Raw genomic sequence first — 23,531 nt, forward strand, 5'->3', positions numbered from 1 at the left:
TGGCTGAGGCGGATGGTACGGTCAGGGCAGACAGGCAGTCATTAGCAAGGCTGGAACCACCAAGTTGGCTGAGGCGGATGGCACGGCCAGGGCAGACAGTCTCTGGTACCAACAGAACTGGATGGACTGGTAGTAGGTACAGGCAGGACAGAAATGGAACCAGATGCCAACAGGATAGGACTGGAACCAGGTACAGACAGGACTGAGAAGGGGACTTGACAACTAGCTGGCTAGAGCACTGGACACTAGCTAAACTAGGGCATTGATCAGGCACCTCCCCTAGTGGGAGAGTGCCTTAAATACCCAGTGCCTCTCAGTGATAGGCTGAGAGGCACTTCTTGGGAGTGACGTGCTGGCCCTTGAAGAACAGCAGCAGTGCGCATGCATGCCCTAGGAGCACTACCGGAGGACTTGTGCCACGTGCAAAGTCCCCGAGAGGTGGAAGTAGAAGGCATCCATGAAGACGAGCGCAAGGACACCCCAGGCAGTGTGGAGGGAGCCAGCCCTGGCAGTGAGGGAGCGTGCTTCCCTGCAGAGAAAGGAGCAGGGACACCAGCACTACAATTGTACATGGCACACGGTAAGATGGGGGCCTTGTTGTACTTGAAGCTGCATTTGCATTAAGCACTAAGTTACAGCTCTCTCTAATTTCTGGGCAACCAAAACCAAAGTTAATATTTTTTTTCCACTTCCTAAAATCAATGTTTTACCTGTAAAATAAGTCTAGAAAATCTCCCGTCTCTGTAACTCCCGCTGCCGATGAGGAGCCACCAGTTAGTAGGACGTAAATCTTCACATGATTGGCGACTTCTGAAATCAGGTTCGACCGCTCTAAGTGCATTTCCTTTTGTACAAGCTGAAGGCTGAACCTTTCTGTCTCTTGCCGATGTGGTATATGAACTGTGTTCTTGTGCGTCGGCCTTAAAAAAAACCCCAAAACATCCAGGCCTCGTATATTATCCTATGAAGGAAACGTCAGATCTGTAAGGCATTTCTTAACTATGGTTTATGGGTCTCTCCGGTGTCGTTCTTGGACCACAATCTGTTAATATAACCTTCCATGAAATCAACTGCGCCCAAACGGTTTAAGAAATATAGCTCCAATGCTCCGAAGTAATAGCTGCTTGAAAGCCTATTCCTGTCGACTTCCTAGTCCTTGTACAAACAGCCTATTGTAATCCCCTTTTTTTTTTGGGTAGGGGGGTGAATTATATAGTCTTTGCAGCAGATTACAGATAAGGCCGGACTCGTTATGTTCATGGTAAAGAATCGTTTATTATAATTTATTTCAAATAAATAAGTTCCATGAAGCCGACCGCAATAAATACGACGCAGCGCCGATCGTAGAGTATGAATATAGAGTTCAAGAAACCCAAGTGAGAGACCACATCTGAGAGGTCTTCAGCCTGGTCCAATTTCGGGAAAGCACATCTGTATACAATCATATCTCGCTCAGAATGGATTTAATATAGCTGTGCTAGGCATGAATTCATAGGACGGCAGTAGGCAAGCAAGCTCTCTATGGCGGTTGTAAGTGCCAGACCATGATGGGCCTTGTAGTTGTAAACCTGGGGACACCAGCGCTGCTTCTAAATATCGCGGGAGGAGTAAAGTCTTCTGATAAAACTACACTCCCGCTACCCTTCATTTCATCTTATTGAGGACAAGTGAAGGGCCCCTATTTTACTGCATTATCCCACTTCTGTTGAGCTTTTTTGGGGCTTAAAAGGAACCAACCAGCAGCATTTTCATATATAAAGCAAAACCAGTGCTATACTGACGCTGGGATGCTGAATGTAACCATACCTTTTTGTTTTGAATTTCAATGTTTTTTTTCAGAAATATGTGCAAGTAAAGTTCCAGCAATGCACTGCTATTTGATTGACAGATGCAACAGGAAGGGAATATTTGGGAATCTGCCTGCCTGGCCTCCCTCCCCCTGTTGGCGTCATAGACGTTAATTCTGGTGCAGGTAACCACACAGGGGCAGGAATAGATAGCAAGACCCAACCCACATATTCCCTTCCTATTGCACCTGTCAATCATATAGCAGTGCATTGCTGGAACTTTACTTGCGCATATTTCTGAAATAAAACATCCAGTCTCAGAACAAAAGGTATGGTTACATTCAGCATCCTAGCACCAGTATAGCAGTGGCTTTACTTTATATATGAAAATCCTGCTGGTTGGCTCCCTTTTAAGTGGCTAAGACTTGACCACCCTATGGTCCGATGGTTGAGGTACTGTGAGAAAGGACCCTGATGAAATTTTTTTTAATTGATCTTCTTATTAAGATACATTGGATGTGGATTTGACGGTCTCATCCTCCTTAGGTATTATTTAAAGAAGTTGGTTACTACTTTGACATTGATAGCCTATCCGTAGGATTGGTCATCACTGTCTGATCGGCCAGGGTTTGCCACCTGGCACCCTCACCGATCAGTTTTCAGTGTCGGCAGCCAAAAATGCTCAGTTCTGGAGCTACCCCATCTTCTAATAGCGGCTGCAGCCAGGTAGTGCACAGCCGCCTCCTATTGATTTGAATTGGAAGCAGATATGCAGTACTCAGTTAGTTAACCCGGCAGCTCCGGAACGGAACATTTCCGGCCGTCTCCTGCCGCTGCCGGCACCAGGAACAGTTGATCGGCAGGAGTATTGGACTACTGCCGATCAGACCTCGATGACCTATTGTAAGGATAGGCCATAAATGTTAAAGTAGTGGACAACCCTTTTAAAGGGTTCGTTTAGACTTGACCTATGCTAACATATGATAGTAATTAATGATTAGTTGATGGACGTCCAACCACCGGAACTCTTGCCGATCATTCCATTACGTGCTCTCACCCGTTCTTCTATAGAAGTGGTTGGATTTGGTATGATAGCTCGTCCTGCTGACTCTAGGACTCAGGCTGCGGGGTCTACATTATGCTCTTGTTAAAGTTGGACCAAAAAGTTATTAGTGAGGACCCCAGTAAACATTAGACCAGATATCATTTTTTTATGGGAGCTCCAATCAACTCTTGGTTGCGTGAGATGTCAATCGGGCATGTCCGATTTCAGAGTGAGTAGACCTGAAAGAATATTTCCAATAGACGAATAAAGTATGAGACCAAAATCAAAAGAATTTCCCTCTAAAAACAAATATTTTTATTCAATTTTGCTAAAATCTGTTCTCAAGCAAACCATATAATATATAAGAAAAAGTGTATGTGTGAGAAGTGCACCCTGGGTATCAAAGGTGTTAGAGGGTTAACAGGACTAGCTGGTGCAGTGATATACTGAAAGCAGGGTTGATTGCCCGCTAGCAATTGGGGGTTACGAATTATACTGCCCCTCCACTGTACACTGCCTAACAACGGGGCTTTAAGCACCCTAGGTGTGTGGTGCCCCCACTCCATGGCGGCTGTCCCTTCATCAGGGTATTAATGGTGGCTTGGGGACCAACAGTGAATGAGCCACCTAAGCGGCCAGGTTGCCAACTATTGGGATTCACTTGCTGACCCAGGGTGTCACCTCATGGCGAACATCCACTTGTCTTTCCCCAGGCAATTCTCATAATTTCTGGCAGCTTAGGTGGCTCGTTCATCTAAGGACACACTGTTGGTCCCCAAACCGCCATTAATCCCCTGATGTACCCCATAGATTAATTGGGAGGAAACTCATTGGGATCTTCATATGGGGGCACCTATGGCATCCTGAGCCTTCTGTGGCCTAGGAAGGTTACCATCCAAAAGCTAAGTACACCTGCAAATTTTTCAATTAGGGCCAAACTGCTGGAGACTAGGAGAATACCCATATTTATTAGGTATGAATGGCGCCCAGTCTATATCATTTTATGCACAAAGCACTATATCATGAGGTTTCTTGGTGACGGCTGTTGTATTTTGTGTTTAGTCAGGGACATATAAGGGACAGCCGGCGTGGAGTGGGGGCACCACACATCCAGGGTACATAAAGCCCCATTGTTAGGCAGTGTACAGTGGAGGGGCAGTATAATTCGTACTCCCAATTGCTAGCGGGCAATCAAGCCCTGCTTTCAGTAGATCACTGCACCTTTGATACCCAGGGTGCACTTCTCACACATACACTTTTTGTTATATAGTATATGGTTTGCTTGAGAATAGATTTTAGCAAAATTTACTAAAGTATTTGTTTTTAGAGGGAAATTCTTTTGTTCCCGATTTCAGAGTGCCAATCATATTGCTCTCCCGGAGATAACCCGTCTGACGTGCTAGTTGGCAGCTTTCTCTTAGACCAGAGGTCCCTAACTCCAGTCCTCAAGGCCCACCAACAGTGCAGGTTTTTGGGATTTCCTTAGTATTGCACAGGTGTTAATGTAACTACCTGCCCAGGTGCTGGTTCCAACAGCAGTGCAATGCTAAGGAAATCCTGAAAACATGCACTGTTGGTGGGCCTTGAGGACTGGAGTTGGGGAACCCTGTCTTAGACCACACGGGAGCGTTAGGGCAGAATGATCGCTCCTGTGTATGGCTAAATCGGCTCAGATGGCTGTCGGAGGAAGCCTAGTTCAGCCCACAGCCATCTAACGTGTATGGTTGGCTTTAGATCCTCAAGGACAATGATCAAATGGAATCATTCCCTTTCATACATGCATTCGTAATGAGCCCACATTTCAGATTAGATTTATCACTGTAGAACCTTTTGTAAGAAGCTGCCAAGAAGCGTGGAGGAAGGCAAACCACCATGGCTGTTGCATTTCAAGCTAAAAGTTCCTATACATACTAAGAAAAAAAGTTGAAAGAACCCACCAAGGGCTTGGGCTGCTTGGTTTTCAAAGACTGATTCTTGTGTTTTCAACTCTCGTTTCCCCATAGAAAGCACATGCAAATTTGGCCAAGGCGAGCTTTGGGTTGGCCGACATCTGTTGAAGGTGTCTGGCCAGTTTACGTGGAGAGTTCTTCACCTTGCTAAGACTTCTTAGTGCTGTCTATTAAGAACAAAATGTGGAACTTGTTGCGGAGACCTGCCAGCGATATAGTGCTTGCTGGCACCTACATTCCCATGTTTCGTAAGAATATTAATGTCTGGGGCCTAAACGAACCCGCGCATGTCTCATCCTACCCAAGCAATGCTTATGAATACTTATTATATGCATGTTTTCTTCCTACGTGAATAATGATTGCTGGCTCTGATATACTTCATTTAATTAAAATACTGGCACACAGTGAAATATTTGTAGACCAGGGAAGGACAGGAGACGAGAGGCGTAGATTGTCTGCACATTATAGAGAGACGACAGGATGTCTCGGCCGGGTTGTGCACTATTTAAACAATAAGCTGAAGCTGGAGGGGAACCGGCGGAGCTCTAAAAGATCACGGCAAAAATTCATGGAGAAATCGGTACATTCGGTTGCAGATGCTGTGCTGGTTGTGGCGTACGTTGGGCGATTTAGCTTGAGAGTTCTACGGCTTCTTCTTCCCCGTCACCTCGATTGGCACGGATCTCAACCAAAGTACGGGCAAGCCGTCCCCATTCATCACTGTGCGGAACGGCAAACTGCAAAGAGACAAAAAGGAAAGTGATTTGATTGTTATACATAATCTGATGTGTAGTAAATTAACGGGATGCTCTTCATCCCGTCCAGTTGGCACGTCATCACCAATGTGAATGATAGCAATAATTTGTATTCTTAGGCTTTTTAGCCCGGAATCTACAGTTCTTCACCTGTGAAAGGATCAACTTATTACTCTCTGTTTCTTGCCTATTTGTAAGGTCGGCATTGGGGCCTCTTACTCTTGGACTACAACTGTATTTCTTTTTGAGATGTTTGTTCTATTCATCCATTATAGGGAAACTAAATTTCCTCCCTCAATATCTGGGAAAAATACAATGGCTCTTCAGATGGCCACCTAACAGGCTCATTACTCCTCCTGCATCGTGATTTGTGAAGAAGACAAAATGGATGGAAAGGTTTATTACAAGTCCAAGTCTTCTCCATTTGTAGAAATTGGCTCTTACTGGAGGTCAATGGGAGAAAAATGGCTCTAACTGGAGATTAAGAATGAGAAACCGATGTGATTACAGGGAGGGCAGCAACAGGATGGCTTAGAAAGGTGAAGGCTATAATATCTTGTTGTGTTGACCTCAACCATTTTCCTTCGAGTCAACCATGGAACATTCGGACTGAAACTAATAGTTTTTGTAAACTATAATATTCACCTAAAACCATTTAGCAAACGGTTACCCTGTACCTATTACCTTAATCATCTAACCGCCGCTAAACACGATCGGTCACTTGCTCACTTGGGATGAGAGAAGCTGAAACGGTAAAGTTCGGGGTTCGTACCAGACATCGGGTGTCTGGGGCTCAGACACGTTTTTTTAAAAAAAAAAATATAAAAAAAAAAAAAAAAAGTTTGCATGCTGTTCGTATCCTAATAAAGATTGTTGAAAGGCTGCAGCACAGACACTCGACAAGCTTTATTGCATGCAGAAGATGTCTGTACGCTGCTGTGAACAATAAAAATGAAGTGGGCTTCCGCCTATTTTTGATAACCAGCGCACGTAAAGAACAGAACTGGAGGCTGCACCTCTCAGCTGTCTGCTTTACCTTGGCTGGTTATCAAATATAAAGGGGAGGCTACGCATTTTTTTTAATTTTTTTAAAAACGGTGTGCCGTCACCATTATTTTTGATAACCAGCCTTAGTAAATCAGACAATTGGTGGCTGGTATTATGAGACTGGGAAGGTCCATAGTTCTTGGGCCCTCCCAACCTAAATATAGCAGCCCCCAGCCGCCCCATGACTAGATGGGCCAATTCTGGCACTTTGCCTTGCTCTTCCTGGTTGCCTTGGTGGGGTGGCAACCAGGGTAATACTTTTAAAGTTGATGTCGGCTGTAAATTGACAGCTGGCGCCAAGCCTAAGGGTTAGTAATGGAGAGGCATCTGTCGGACACCCCCATTACAAACCTGGCAAGTGTAGAGTTAAAAAACACAAAGGGAAAAAATATATATATTTGAAGAAAAACTTCCCCACAGTCCCTCATTTATTAATGTATTAATTAAATAGAAATCCTGGAAGTTCTGATGTAATCCAATGGAGTAATGTCCCAGAACGCCCATTGCTTCCTATGAAGCTTCGTTCGGAGAAGAGCCCGGAATTTCTCATGCTCATGGAAAATTCCGTGACTGCTGCTGACCGGCAGTGACCCATTGGAGCCTCGTTCTCTGAACAAAGGTCCATAGAAATCAATTGTCATCATGGGATATTATACCATTGGATTACATAGGAACTTTGAGGATTTCTTTTTAATTAATAATTTGGTGAGCAAGGGTATGTGGGGGAGTCTTTATTCAAATAAACTATTTTTTTTTCATGAGTTTTTTTTGTTTTGTTTTTTTTAAACCCTATACTTGCCAGGTTAGTAATGGGGGTGTCTGATAAATGCCTCTCCAATACTAACCCCTGGGCTTGATGTTATTTCACAGCTGACACCAACCCCGAAAGTATAACCCCAATTTACCACCCCACAAGGGCAATCAGGAAGAGTCAGGCAAAGCACCAGAATTTGAGATTCTACAGGATGTGCCAGTTCTGGGGTGGCTGCAGGCTGCTATTTTCAGGCTGGGAAGGACAAAATAATTGGACCTTTACAGCCTGATAATACCAGCTCCTAGCTGTCTGCTTTACCTTGGGTGGTTTTTCAAAAATAGGGGTGGGCCCCACTTCAATTTTTTTATTTATTTTACAAAGAATGGGCGAAACACGTAGGGAGACAGGGGCCTTACAACACCTTAAGCAATGTAAGTTAGTACATGAATGTTCTTTTCAATAAATATCTAATTCTGCTTAAACTGTAGGGTATCTATTATCCACATGTAATTTAAATATCTGCAGTCACATATCCCTTGATACTACTATACATGGAGATTAGTTGGGTATATTTTAATTTTAGGCCTCTGCATAATTTAACAGCGCTTGTAGCACTTGACTATATTTACTAGCTATAGTACCCAGTGTTGCCCTGGATAGTAACTATAAGTATAGTATAGTAAGTGTCTCTCTCCAACTCTTCCATCTCTCCGCCCGTCGTTCCCCGTCTTTCCGCCCGTCGCTCTCCGTCTTTCCGCCCGTCGCTCTCCGTCTTTCCGCCCGTCGCTCTCAGTCTTTCCGCCCGTCGCTCTTCGTCTTTCCGCCCGTCGCTCTCCGTCTTTCCGCCCGTCGCTCTCCCGCTTTCCGCCCGTCGCTCTCCCGCTTTCCGCCCGTCGCTCTCCCGCTTTCCGCCCGTCGCTCTCCCGCTCTCCGCCCGTCGCTCTCCCGCTCTCCGCCCGTCGCTCTCCCGCTCTCCGCCCGTCGCTCTCCCTTCGTAATGAAGTTTTGGTTTCATGATAATTGAGAATGATGTAAACCGAAAAAAGTGGATCTTCGTCTAAACTAAGCTGATTTGAAGCAACAAAGATCAAAGGGCACTGTATTCAGAGAAGAACCAGAACTCTGAGGGAAGGTAAAGGGAGATTATGGGTAGGACCAGCAGCAAATCTTCAAACACCACTGCCATGGCTTACAACTTTGTCTTGGCGGGAGGTCTATCGACAAGAGATGCCGAAGCAAGACTATAGGAATAGATGGCCGTTCACGAATATCGGGATGTGTGCCACCCTCCTTTCATGCCTGACCTGCCAACCAATCTTCCATCCGTCTGGCCGCACGTCACCGTCTTTATCCCTTTTACCTTCTGTGGAAAGGATCAGTCATGTTTCACCCTTGAAATTAATTTTTTATCATCAACCTCCTGAAGATTTTATGTGTTTACAATGAAAACACTGCGGAAACTGTGAGCGTGAGGAGGTTTTAATAAATGAGAGCGTCAAATATCCTGGAAAGAAGCGACATATAGTGGGAAGGTTTCTAGCCTGGTGCTCTGTGCACTGTAAAAAGTCAAGTCTGAAATGGGATGAAAAATGGGGTAAAAAAAATCAAACCCTACGTGCCTGGCGTCATATTACACGGGAAACCGTTACATGTGTCCATAAAAATATTGCCTGTCCATGATTTTTTGATAAGCCATCCTATTTTTTTAAAATCAGGTTTTTATATCTATTATATAAAGGTGTGTGCATGTGTGTATATATGTGTGCGTATGTATATGTATGTCTGTGCATATATGTGTGCATGTGTATATGTATGCATGTCTGTGCATGTGTGTATATGTGTGTGTATATGTATGTCTGTGTGTATATATGTGTGTGTGTGTATATGTATGCATGTCTGTGCATGTGTGTATGTGTGTGTATATGTATGTCTGTGTGTATATATGTGTGTGTGTGTATATGTATGCATGTCTGTGCATGTGTGTATATGTGTGTATATGTATGTCTGTGTGTATATATATGTGTGTGTATGTATGTATGTCTGTGTGCATACTGTATGTGTGTGTATATGTACAGTGTATGTATGTATGTCTGTATGCATATATGTGTGTATATGTATGTCTGTGTGTATATATATATGTGTGTGTGTGTGTGTGTGTGTGTGTGTGTGTGTGTGTATATGTATGTATGTCTGTGTGCATACTGTATGTGAATGTGTGTATATGTACAGTGTATGTATGTCTGTATGCATATATATGTGTGTGTGTGTGTGTGTGTGTGTGTATGTATGTGTGTGTCCCAACTAAAGGAATCAGCACCGTCGCATTTACAATTACGAAATTTTGCACAAACGCCCCGTGTGACCAAGGGAACGTCATAGGCTATGTTTTGAGTTGAAAATTTAACACCGCACTTTAGTTATTCACCAAAAAAACGGTTTACTACAAAGTCAATGGAGGTGGGAGCAGATCTGTTATTATAGACTCTAATTATGGACAGAGGGCGATCCACACACAGAAAGAGACACACACACCCCGAAAAAGAAAGACACACACAAAGAGACACATAAAGAAAGAGATGCAGACAGAAAGAGACACACACACCACGAAAGAGAGAGACACACACAAAGAGACACACAAAGAAAGATGCAGACAGAAAGAGACACACACACCACGAAAGAGAGAGAGACACACACAATGAAAGAGATGCAGACAGAAAGTTTCACCCAGGCAGAGACACACTGAAAGAGAGAGACGCAGACAGAAAGACATACACACACCCCGAAAGAGAGAGACACACACAGAGACACACAAAGAAAGAGATGCAGACAGAAAGAGACACACACACAAACACACACACCGAAAGAGAGACACAAAGACAGACAAAGAAAGCGACACACAGGCAGAGATACACTGAAAGAGACACAAAAAAGGAGACGCAGACAGAAACACACACATACACACACCCCGAAAGAGAAAGACACACAGAGACACACAAACAAAGAGATGCAGACAGAAAGACACACACACACACACACACACACACACACCGAAAGAGAGAGACACACAAAGACAGACAAAGAAAGCGACACAGACAGTAAGAGACACACAGGCAGAGACACACTGAAAGAGAGACACAAAAAAGGTGACGCAGACAGAAAGAAACACACACACCGAAAGAGAGAGACACACAAAGACAGACAAAGAAAGCGACACAGAAAGAGACACACAGGCAGAGACAAAAAAGGTGACACAGACAGAAAGAAACAAACACTCACAGAAACTGTTTGGATGTTTGAGGTAATATATTGGCTGTTACCCTGGGTAGTTATCAGATGGCCTATAGTAACCAATCACAGTTCTGCTTCTATTTTGTTGGTGATTAATAGGAGCTGTGATTGGTTGCTATAGGCAACAAAGGACATTCTTGATATAAGAAACTTATGTGTGAGGTAATATGATTACGGTGGTGAGTGGAAAAGTGGGAGAGACTTAGTTACTATTCCGGGCAGCACCACGTACTACAGCTAGTGTGTGTATATGCGTGTGAGTGTATGTGTGTGTGTATATATATATACATTTTTTTTTATTTATTCAGCAGTCACATGAATATTTTCAGCACTAGACTCAATGACTCTACTGACTTGTGTACAAGTACGGTATATATATTTTTTTTGCATGCTCTGATCTAGACAAAGGTCAATGTACAGGAGGGAGGAGAAGGTGAGCTGTGATATCCGCTACTGTAAATGGTGGATCCTGTGTTATCTACTGTATACAGAGGTGTGATTAGTCATTGAACAGGAGGAGAAGGTGAGCTGTGACGTGTGGACATTAACAGTAGATGACTTTACAGCCTGAACTGCTGCCTGTCACTGTAATCCAGTCTATGATAATGAGTCTGATGCAAAGTCATCTATACAGTATATAAGAATCTATTATTTGGCTTAGTCACCAGTGTAAAAATAACAATTATTTTTTTTTTTAAAAAAAACCTACTTAATGGAGGTTTCTCATATTGTTCTCTTCAAGAGCGCGCTGCTCCAGGCCCCCTGTTCCCGAAGACTGCAAGTCTAGCCCAGCGTCACGGGCGCAGTGTCATTGCACTCTCCTATGCAGCGAGCAGCAGCAGCTTTGTCGGGAGAAGTGCACAGGGACAGTGGATTGCTGGGTCCTGTAGTCCGTCCAACTTTAAAGCGGCACAAATAGGCTGTAAACCATAGAATCTACTCTAACTGCCCTCTCCTTGCCTGGGTCAGGCTGAGACTGAAGAGGTGGCCGGTTACCTTGGAAAATAGCTGTACACTATGTAAATAAAAGTCCCTGTTTTTGAGAACACAAAGGACTTTTAATAACCGGTAAATTAACATGCTTCTTTTTACAACTCCTTTAACATTACTTATTTAGGGCAGATTTTTTTTTGTTTTATACGTTCCCTTTACAGGGACTTTTCATTAGGAGATGACCCTTATATTGTGGATACAGAGGTGACACACACATCCCAGTTTGCCACCAGTGCCCCGTCCCCCCTCCATCTGGTGGGGTTTCCTATGACGGTGGTATATAATGGGATTATCGTTTGTAGTAAGCGCGTCGTTAATTCTATACGTGTCAGACCGTGCCTGCCAAGCACTTCAGGAGGCGGCCAAGATGTATGAACCCCAGACGCCAGCGCTGACTCAAGAAGCTCGGCGTGAGGATGTTATGACAACACCGTACACATTTTGGTCGGAGCCGCAGCCTGTGCCAGTTGTGGCCGGAGTGTCGCAGAATTTTGACAGAGCTGGAGTTGTCAGGTGGGAGGATCTGTCCTCGATTATTGCTCCCCGGAGGCCGATTATTCACAGACTGAGGTCAGAGCTGATAGGAGGATGGCGGATTCAGGGATGAGACAAGTTATTTATAGAGCTGGAGTGGCGGCCGCACCCATCACCTAATTCCAGCCCTGACCATGTATCATCGTGAAACATTTTTGGCATCGATTGTCCACCATGGGCGAATTTCACCAACCCCTAAGGAATGTGCCCGTAATGTGCATGACTCTACTGACTGCTCCGAGCAGAGGTTTACAGCCGGGAGAATTACCTCTGAGGGCACTGCTCCGTGCTCAGTGGATCGTGCTCGCGGCAGTCATATCCTATAACCTTTTCTTATTCTTTCCTTTTAAGATATAAGTAAAATAATCTGGAAATAGATATTACATTTGTGGCTCTAATGACAAATACAATGTGACAGAAAAGGTTAATCGCATCGTACACAGTGACTGCACCAGCAGAATAGTGAGTGCAGCTCTGGAGTATAATACAGGATGTAACTCAGGATCAGTACAGGATCAGTAATGTAATATATGTACACAGTGACTGCACCAGCAGAATAGTGAGTGCAGCTCTGGAGTATAATACAGGATATAACTCAGGATCAGTAATGTATGTACACAGTGACTGCACCAGCAGAATAGTGAGTGCAGCTCTGGAGTATAATACAGGAGGTAACTCAGGATCAGTAATGTAATGTATGTACACAGTGACTGCACTAGCAGAATAGTGAGTGCAGCTCTGGAGTATAATACAGGATTTAACGCAGGATCAGTAATGTATGTACACAGTGACTGCACCAGCAGAATAGTGAGTGCAGCTCTGGAGTATAATACAGGAGGTAACTCAGGATCAGTAATGTAATGTATGTACACCGTGACTGCACCAGCAGAATAGTGAGTGCAGCTCTGGAGTATAATACAGGAGGTAACTCAGGATCAGTAATGTAATGTATGTACACAGTGACTGCACCAGCAGAATAGTGAATGCAGCTCTGGAGTATAATACAGGAGGTAACTCAGGATCAGCACAGGATCAGTAATGTATGTACACAGTGACTGCACCAGCAGAATAGTGAGTGCAGCTCTGGAGTATAATACAGGAGGTAACACAGGATCAGTAATGTAATGTATGTACACAGTGACTGCACCAGCAGAATAGTGAGTGCAGCTCTGGAGTATAATACAGGATGTAACTCAGGATCAGTAATGTAATGTATGTACACAGTGACTGCACCAGCAGAATAGTGAGTGCAGCTCTGGAGTATAATACAGGATGAAACTCAGGATCAGTAATGTAATGTATGTACACAGTGACTGCACCAGCAGAATAGTGAGTGCAGCTCTGGAGTATAATAATACAGGATGTAACTCAGGATCAGTACAGGATCAGTAATGTAATGTATGTACACAGTGACTGCACCAGCAGAATAGTGAGTGCAGCTCTGGAATATAATACAGGATGTAACGCAGGATCAGTAATGTAATGTATGTACACAGTGACTGCACCAGCAGAATAGTGAGTGCAGCTCTGGAGTATAATACAGGATGTAACGCAGGATCAGTAATGTAATGTATGTACACAGTGACTGCACCAGCAGAATAGTGAGTGCAGCTCTGGAGTATAATAATACAGGAGGTAACTCAGGATCAGTACAGGATCAGTAATGTAATGTATGTACACAGTGACTGCACCAGCAGAATAGTGAGTGAAGCTCTGAAGTATAATACAGGGGGTAACTCAGGATCAGTACAGGATCAGTAATGTAATGTATGTACACAGTGACTGCACCAGCAGAATAGTGAGTGCAGCTCTGGAGTATAATACAGGAGGTAACTCAGGATCAGTAATGTAATGTATGTATACAGTGACTGCACCAGCAGAATAGTGAGTGCAGCTCTGGAGTATAATACAGGAGGTAACTCAGGATCAGTAATGTAATGTATGTACACAGTGACTGCACCAGCAGAATAGTGAGTGCAGCTCTGGAGTATAATACAGGAGGTAACTCAGGATCAGTAATGTAATGTATGTATACAGTGACTGCACCAGCAGAATAGTGAGTGCAGCTCTGGAGTATAATACAGGAGGTAACTCAGGATCAGTAATGTATGTACACAGTGACTGCACCAGCAGAATAGTGAGTGCAGCTCTGGAGTATAATACAGGAGGTAACTCAGGATCAGTAATGTAATGTATGTACACAGTGACTGCACCAGCAGAATAGTGAGTGAAGCTCTGGAGTATAATACAAGAGGTAACTCAGGATCAGTAATGTAATGTATGTACACAGTGACTGCCCCAGCAGAATAGTGAGTGCAGCTCTGGAGTATAATACAGGATGTAACTCAGGATCAGTAATGTAATGTATGTACACAGTGACTGCACCAGCAGAATAGTGAGTGCAGCTCTGGAGTATAATACAGGATGAAACTCAGGATCAGTAATGTAATGTATGTACACAGTGACTGCACCAGCAGAATAGTGAGTGCAGCTCTGGAGTATAATACAGGATGTAACTCAGGATCAGTAATGTAATGTATGTACACAGTGACTGCACCAGCAGAATAGTGAGTGCAGCTCTGGAGTATAATACAGGATGAAACTCAGGATCAGTAATGTAATGTATGTACACAGTGACTGCACCAGCAGAATAGTGAGTGCAGCTCTGGAGTATAATAATACAGGATGTAACTCAGGATCAGTACAGGATCAGTAATGTAATGTATGTACACAGTGACTGCACCAGCAGAATAGTGAGTGCAGCTCTGGAGTATAATACAGGATGAAACTCAGGATCAGTAATGTAATGTATGTACACAGTGACTGCACCAGCAGAATAGTGAGTGCAGCTCTGGAGTATAATAATACAGGATGTAACTCAGGATCAGTACAGGATCAGTAATGTAATGTATGTACACAGTGACTGCACCAGCAGAATAGTGAGTGCAGCTCTGGAGTATAATACAGGATGTAACGCAGGATCAGTAATGTAATGTATGTACACAGTGACTGCACCAGCAGAATAGTGAGTGCAGCTCTGGAGTATAATAATACAGGAGGTAACTCAGGATCAGTACAGGATCAGTAATGTAATGTATGTACACAGTGACTGCACCAGCAGAATAGTGAGTGAAGCTCTGAAGTATAATACAGGGGGTAACTCAGGATCAGTACAGGATCAGTAATGTAATGTATGTACACAGTGACTGCACCAGCAGAATAGTGAGTGCAGCTCTGGAGTATAATACAGGAGGTAACTCAGGATCAGTAATGTAATGTATGTATACAGTGACTGCACCAGCAGAATAGTGAGTGCAGCTCTGGAGTATAATACAGGAGGTAACTCAGGATCAGTAATGTAATGTATGTATACAGTGACTGCACCAGCAGAATAGTGAGTGCAGCTCTGGGGTATAATACAGGAGGTAACTCAGGATCAGTAATGTAATATATGTATACAGTGGCTGCACCAGCAGAATAGTGAATGCAGCTCTGGAGTATAATACAGGAGGTAACTCAGGATCAGTAATGTATGTACACAGTGACTGCACCAGCAGAATAGTGAGTGCAGCTCTGGAGTATAATACAGGAGGTAACTCAGGATCAGTAATGTAATGTATGTATACAGTGACTGCACCAGCAGAATAGTGAGTGCAGCTCTGGAGTATAATACAGGAGGTAACTCAGGATCAGTAATGTAATGTATGTACACAGTGACTGCACCAGCAGAATAGTGAATGCAGCTCTGGAGTATAATACAGGAGGTAACTCAGGATCAGTAATGTAATGTATGTACACAGTGACTGCACCAGCAGAATAGTGAATGCAGCTCTGGAGTATAATACAGGAGGTAACTCAGGATTAGTAATGTAATGTATGTACACAGTGACTGCACCAGCAGAATAGTGAATGCAGCTCTGGAGTATAATACAGGAGGTAACTCAGGATCAGTAATGTAATGTATGTACACAGTGACTGCCCCAGCAGAATAGTGAGTGCAGCTCTGGAGTATAATGCAGGAGGTAACTCAGGATCAGTAATGTAATGTATGTACACAGTGACTGCACCAGCAGAATAGTGAGTGCAGCTCTGAAGTATAATACAGGAGGTAACTCAGGATCAGTAATGTATGTACACAGTGACTGCACCAGCAGAATAGTGAATGCAGCTCTGGAGTATAATACAGGAGGTAACTCAGGATCAGTAATGTAATGTATGTACACAGTGACTGCACCAGCAGAATAGTGAGTGCAGCTCTGAAGTATAATACAGGAGGTAACTCAGGATCAGTAATGTAATGTATGTACACAGTGACTGCACCAGCAGAATAGTAAGTGCAGCTCTGGGGTATAATACAGGAGGTAACTCAGGATCAGTAATGTAATGTATGTACACAGTGACTGCACTAGCAGAATAGTGAGTGCAGCTCTGAAGTATAATACAGGAGGTAACTCAGGATCAGTAATGTAATGTATGTACACAGTGACTGCACCAGCAGAATAGTGAGTGCAGCTCTGAAGTATAATACAGGAGTAACTCAGGATCAGTAATGTATGTACACAGTGACTGCACCAGCAGAATAGTGAATGCAGCTCTGGAGTATAATACAGGAGGTAACTCAGGATCAGTAATGTAATGTATGTACACAGTGACTGCACCAGCAGAATAGTGAGTGCAGCTCTGAAGTATAATACAGGAGGTAACTCAGGATCAGTAATGTAATGTATGTACACAGTGACTGCACCAGCAGAATAGTGAGTGCAGCTCTGGGGTATACTACAGGAGGTAACTCAGGATCAGTAATGTAATGTATGTACACAGTGACTGCACCAGCAGAATAGTGAGTGCAGCTCTGAAGTATAATACAGGAGGTAACTCAGGATCAGTAATGTAATGTATGTACACAGTGACTGCACCAGCAGAATAGTGAGTGCAGCTCTGGAGTATAATACAGAAGGTAACTCAGGATCAGTAATGTAATGTATGTACACAGTGACTGCACCAGCAGAATAGTGAGTGCAGCTCTGGGGTATACTACAGGAGGTAACTCAGGATCAGTAATGTAATGTATGTACACAGTGACTGCACCAGCAGAATAGTGAGTGCAGCTCTGGGGTATACTACAGGAGGTAACTCAGGATCAGTAATGTAATGTATGTACACAGTGACTGCACCAGCAGAATAGTGAGTGCAGCTCTGGGGTATACTACAGGAGGTAACTCAGGATCAGTAATGTAATGTATGTACACAGTGACTGCACCAGCAGAATAGTGAGTGCAGCTCTGGGGTATACTACAGGAGGTAACTCAGGATCAGTAATGTAATGTATGTACACAGTGACTGCACCAGCAGAATAGTGAGTGCAGCTCTGAAGTATAATACAGGAGGTAACTCAGGATCAGTAATGTAATGTATGTACACAGTGACTGCACCAGCAGAATAGTGAGTGCAGCTCTGAAGTATAATACAGGAGGTAACTCAGGATCAGTAATGTAATGTATGTACACAGTGACTGTACCAGCAGAATAGTGAGTGCAGCTCTGAAGTATAATACAGGAGGTAACTCAGGATCAGTAATGTAATGTATGTACACAGTGACTGCACCAGCAGAATAGTGAGTGCAGCTCTGGGGTATACTACAGGAGGTAACTCAGGATCAGTAATGTAATGTATGTACACAGTGACTGCACCAGCAGAATAGTGAGTGCAGCTCTGGGGTATACTACAGGAGGTAACTCAGGATCAGTAATGTAATGTATGTACACAGTGACTGCACCAGCAGAATAGTGAGTGCAGCTCTGGGGTATACTACAGGAGGTAACTCAGGATCAGTAATGTAATGTATGTACACAGTGACTGCACCAGCAGAATAGTGAGTGCAGCTCTGAAGTATAATACAGGAGGTAACTCAGGATCAGTAATGTAATGTATGTACACAGTGACTGCACCAGCAGAATAGTGAGTGCAGCTCTGAAGTATAATACAGGAGGTAACTCAGGATCAGTAATGTAATGTATGTACACAGTGACTGCACCAGCAGAATAGTGAGTGCAGCTCTGAAGTATAATACAGGAGGTAACTCAGGATCAGTAATGTAATGTATGTACACAGTGACTGCACCAGCAGAATAGTGAGTGCAGCTCTGGAGTATAATACAGGAGGTAACTCAGGATCAGTAATGTAATGTATGTACACAGTGACTGTACCAGCAGAATAGTGAGTGCAGCTCTGAAGTATAATACAGGAGGTAACTCAGGATCAGTAATGTAATGTATGTACACAGTGACTGCACCAGCAGAATAGTGAGTGCAGCTCTGGAGTATAATACAGGATGTAACTCAGGATCAGTAATGTAATGTATGTACACAGTGACTGCACCAGCAGAATAGTGAGTGCAGCTCTGAAGTATAATACAGGAGGTAACTCAGGATCAGTAATGTAATGTATGTACACAGTGACTGCACCAGCAGAATAGTGAGTGCAGCTCTGGAGTATAATACAGGATGTAACTCAGGATCAGTAATGTAATGTATGTACACAGTGACTGCACCAGCAGAATAGTGAGTGCAGCTCACTGTTGTGATTGAAGCAATGACTATAAGATGACTGTATCTGACATCCCCTGTTGCTGCTGCCTCTCGTGATCAGCAGTGACCTGTAGTTCCTCTGTGATCTTTTCCTTCTCCTCGCCTTGGTGTGTGCTGCGCACGTTCCTGCGCCGTCTATGGAAACACAGCTGTGAAATCGTAAGATTCAGAACTGAATGGAATTACCAACCATAAAAACAAACGTTTAACGGTAATTAAGGATCCTGCCGTAATGTAGAATCGTATTGGAAGCGACATGTGAAAAGCGTAAAAATAAGGGACGACTGCCAGCGGCGGATCAGCTTACCGATGGGGTATGAGACTATTAGGGCAGAAGGATTTCATGCTCCGTTATACATGGGTGCGTTGAGCTTCAGGGCTTCAATACCTAGATTCCACTTATAATCACAAATTTCGGGTCAAAGTGACAACAACATATGATAGAAGCCATGGCACTGTGCATAGGCAGATTATTATATTCCATAGAAGTCTTAAGTCACAATCAGATGGAGGAAATGTGTCTACTTTCGGTCCCATCTTATGACATGGACCTCCCATAGTCCTGTAGAGTCTGACGTGGGTCACATCATTAGTCACGCCATGAGAGATCTGGTAATAATACCGCCATATTAATGCGACCTGAATCAAAGGTTTGGATTTACCTTTCTCATGGACATCAGAATTGTAGTTTTTTTCTTGTACATTAGTAGTTATAGTAGTTATATTCTTGTACATAGGGGCAGTATTATAGTAGTTATATTCTTGTACATAGGAGCAGTATTATAGTAGTTATATTCTTGTATATAGGGACAGTATTATAGTAGATATATTCTTGTACATAGGGGGCAGTATTATAGTAGTTATATTCTTGTACATAGGAGCAGTATTATAGTAGTTATATTCTTGTACATAGGAGCAGTATTATAGTAGTTATATTCTTGTACATAGGGGCAGTATTATAGTAGTTATATTCTTGTACATAGGGAGCAGTATTATAGTAGTTATATTCTTGTACATAGGGGCAGTATTATAGTAGTTATATTCTTGTACATAGGGGCAGTATTATAGTAGTTATATTCTTGTACATAGGAGCAGTATTATAGTAGTTATATTCTTGTACATAGGGGGCAGTTTTATAGTAGTTATATTCTTGTACATAGGAGCAGTATTATAGTAGTTATATTCTTGTACATAGGGGGCAGTATTATAGCCGTTATATTCTTGTACATAGGGAGCAGTATTATAGTAGTTATATTCTTGTACATAGGGGCAGTATTATAGTAGTTATATTCTTGTACATAGGGGGCAGTTTTATAGTAGTTATATTCTTGTACATAGGAGCAGTATTATAGTAGTTATATTCTTGTACATAGGGGGCAGTTTTATAGTAGTTATATTCTTGTACATAGGAGCAGTATTATAGTAGTTATATTCTTGTACATAGGAGCAGTATTATAGTAGTTATATTCTTGTACATAGGGGGCAGTTTTATAGTAGTTATATTCTTGTACATAGGAGCAGTATTATAGTAGTTATATTCTTGTACATAGGGGGCAGTATTATAGCCGTTATATTCGTGTACATAGGGAGCAGTATTATAGTAGTTATATTCTTGTACATAGGGGCAGTATTATAGTAGTTATATTCTTGTACATAGGGAGCAGTATTATAGTAGTTATATTCTTGTACATAGGAGCAGTATTATAGTAGTTATATTCTTGTACATAGGAGCAGTATTATAGTAGTTATATTCTTGTACATAGGGGCAGTATTATAGTAGTTATATTCTTGTACATAGGGAGCAGTATTATAGTAGTTATATTCTTGTACATAGGGGCAGTATTATAGTAGTTATATTCTTGTACATAGGAGCAGTATTATAGTAGTTATATTCTTGTACATAGGGGGCAGTATTATAGTAGTTATATTCTTGTACATAGGGAGCAGTATTATAGTAGTTATATTCTTGTACATAGGGGCAGTATTATAGTAGTTATATTCTTGTACATAGGGGCAGTATTATAGTAGATATATTCTTGTACATAGGAGCAGGATTATAGTAGATATATTCTTGTACATAGGGGTATTATAGTAGTTATATTCTTGTACATAGAGGCAGTATTATAGTAGATATATTCTTGTACATAGGGGTATTATAGTAGTTATATTCTTGTACATAGAGGCAGTATTATAGTAGTTATATTCTTGTACACAGAGGCAGTATTATAGTAGTTATATTCTTGTACATAGGGGGCAGTATTATAGTAGATATATTCTTGTACATAGGGGCAGTATTATAGTAGTTATATTCTTGTACATAGAGGCAGTATTATAGTAGTTATATTCTTGTAGATAGGGGCAGTATTATAGTAGTTATATTCTTGAACATAGGGGCAGTATTATAGTAGCTATATTCTTGTATATAGGGGTAGTATTATAGTAGTTATATTCTTGTACATAGGGGCAGTATTATAGTAGTTATATTCTTGTACATAGAGGCAGTATTATAGTATTAATATTTTTGTAGATAGGGGCAGTATTATAGTAGTTATATTCTTGAACATAGGGGCAGTATTATAGTAGTAATATTCTTGTACATAGGGGGCAGTATTATAGTAATTATATTCTTGTACATAGGAGCAGTATTATAGTAGTTATATTCTTGTACATAGGGAGCAGTATTATAGTAGTTATATTCTTGTACATAGGGGTAGTATTATAGTAGTTATATTCTTGTACATAGGGGCAGTATTATAGTAGATATATTCTTGTACATAGGGGTATTATAGTAGCTATATTCTTGTATATAGGGGCAGTATTATAGTAGTAATATTCTTGTACATAGGGGGCAGTATTATAGTAATTATATTCTTGTACATAGGAGCAGTATTATAGTAGTTATATTCTTGTACATAGGGGGCAGTATTATAGTAGTTATATTCTTGTACATAGGGAGCAGTATTATAGTAGTTATATTCTTGTACATAGGGGCAGTATTATAGTAGTTATATTCTTGTACATAGGAGCAGTATTATAGTAGTTATATTCTTGTACATAGGGGCAGTATTATAGTAGTTATATTCTTGTACATAGGGGGCAGTATTATAGTAGTTATATTCTTGTACATAGGGGCAGTATTACAGTAGTTATATTCTTGTACATAGGAGCAATATTATAGTAGTTATATTCTTGTACATAGGAGCAGTATTATAGTAGTTATATTCTTGTACATAGGGGCAGTATTATAGTAGTTATATTCTTGTACATAGGAGCAGTATTATAGTAGTTATATTCTTGTACATAGGGGGCAGTATTATAGTAGTTATATTCTTGTACATAGGGGGCAGTATTATACTAGTTATATTCTTGTACATAGGAGCAGTATTATAGTAGTTATATTCTTGTACATAGGGGCAGTATTATAGTAGTTATATTCTTGTACATAGAGGCAGTATTATAGTAGTTATATTCCTGTACATAGGGGGCAGTATTATATTCCTGTACATAGGGGGCAGTACTATACTTCCTCCTAATTTTAAAGTCACAGTACCATGTTGTTGATGCTAGTAAAGCACTAGGGGTGATATTAGTACAGTGCAGGGTAACAATTTCCTTTTTAATTGAAATCTGATCCATGAAGCAGAAACAAAACCTATAGAATAGAAATGTTGCAAGTTATTATAAATGCAGTAATAAATGACGGTATGAGACCGGGCACAATAACCTTAATGATCCGCAGCACTAATGTGCTAAATGCATTAATTATTGTACTCAGCCTAATACCGGGCTATAGCGGCTAATGGCTATCATACTGTACTTAAATAATTAGGGCGATGTAAGCAGTCCGGCCAATTAAGCAGAGCCTTCATTTTAAGGCTTATTACAAGGATAATTATCGGTGATTCATTTAGAAAAATAAAACTTCAAGTGCCATGTAGAAAAAAAATGGCTCCTTTTCTTACGGCGATATTGTGTATTAGGACAGTGCGGCGGGGTGACATTGTCGCTCTGACACACGGATCTGCAAAATTACCTTTACAAGAGCATCTGAGCTACATAAAAATATACAAGTGGTTATGAAGAGCGCAAATGCGAATGGAATAGAAATAGTCCCCATTGTGTCCAATAATAAGAGCGCGCAATAGTCGCTAAAAATAACTGCGGTTACACAGTGTTCCCCAATTTGCGGCTCTCCAGCTGGTGCAGAGCTACGACCCCCCATGCTGAGCGCTGTAGTTCTGCAGAGCTGGGGACTCGGCGCTGTAACACCGCAGCGCTCAGAGCCGGCTCTAAAGTATTCCATAATATGGGGCCCTTAAAGGGAGCCTGGAAAACTGAACATGTCTGATCTGCAAAGAGCAGGAGGAGCGGAGTGGCCTGATATATAACTTAGCAGGAGGGGGGATTTTGGTACCTTTTTATTTTATTAGTCCTTCTCTGTCTATGCCTTGAGTCCAATGGGTGGTCCTACATAGATTTCACCACTGACTGTGCATACAGTCATATGAAAAAGTTTGGGCACCCCTATTAATGTTAACCTTTTTTCTTTATAACAATTTGGGTTTTTGCTATTTCAGTTTCATATATCTAATAACTGATGGACTGAGTAATATTTCTGGATTGAAATGAGGTTTATTGTACTAACAGAAAATGTGCAATCCACATTTATACAAAATTTGACCGGTGCAAAAGTATGGGCACCCTTATCAATTTCTTGATTTGAACACTCCTAACTACTTTTTACTGACTTACTAAAGCACTAAATTGGTTTTGTAACCTCATTGAGCTTTGG

At 41.9% G+C, this 23,531-nt stretch overlaps 1 protein-coding gene across 7 annotated transcripts in view; it reads right to left on the reverse strand.

The window, feature by feature from the left end:
• Nucleotides 1-5,148: 5,148 nt before the first annotated feature.
• The window catches only part of DYNC1I1 (dynein cytoplasmic 1 intermediate chain 1), a 425,084-nt gene continuing 406,701 nt past the window's right edge, over nt 5,149-23,531 (reverse strand). For all 7 annotated transcript variants that reach the window (XM_075315694.1, XM_075315692.1, XM_075315688.1 and 4 more), the window contains one exon: nt 5,149-5,518. In XM_075315694.1, the coding sequence (XP_075171809.1) occupies nt 5,411-5,518 (108 nt within the window). In that variant the 3' untranslated portion in view covers nt 5,149-5,410. The remainder of the gene's footprint in view (nt 5,519-23,531) is intronic.

This window comes from Anomaloglossus baeobatrachus, chromosome 6 (assembly GCF_048569485.1).
Source record: "Anomaloglossus baeobatrachus isolate aAnoBae1 chromosome 6, aAnoBae1.hap1, whole genome shotgun sequence".
NCBI lineage: Eukaryota > Metazoa > Chordata > Amphibia > Anura > Aromobatidae > Anomaloglossus > Anomaloglossus baeobatrachus.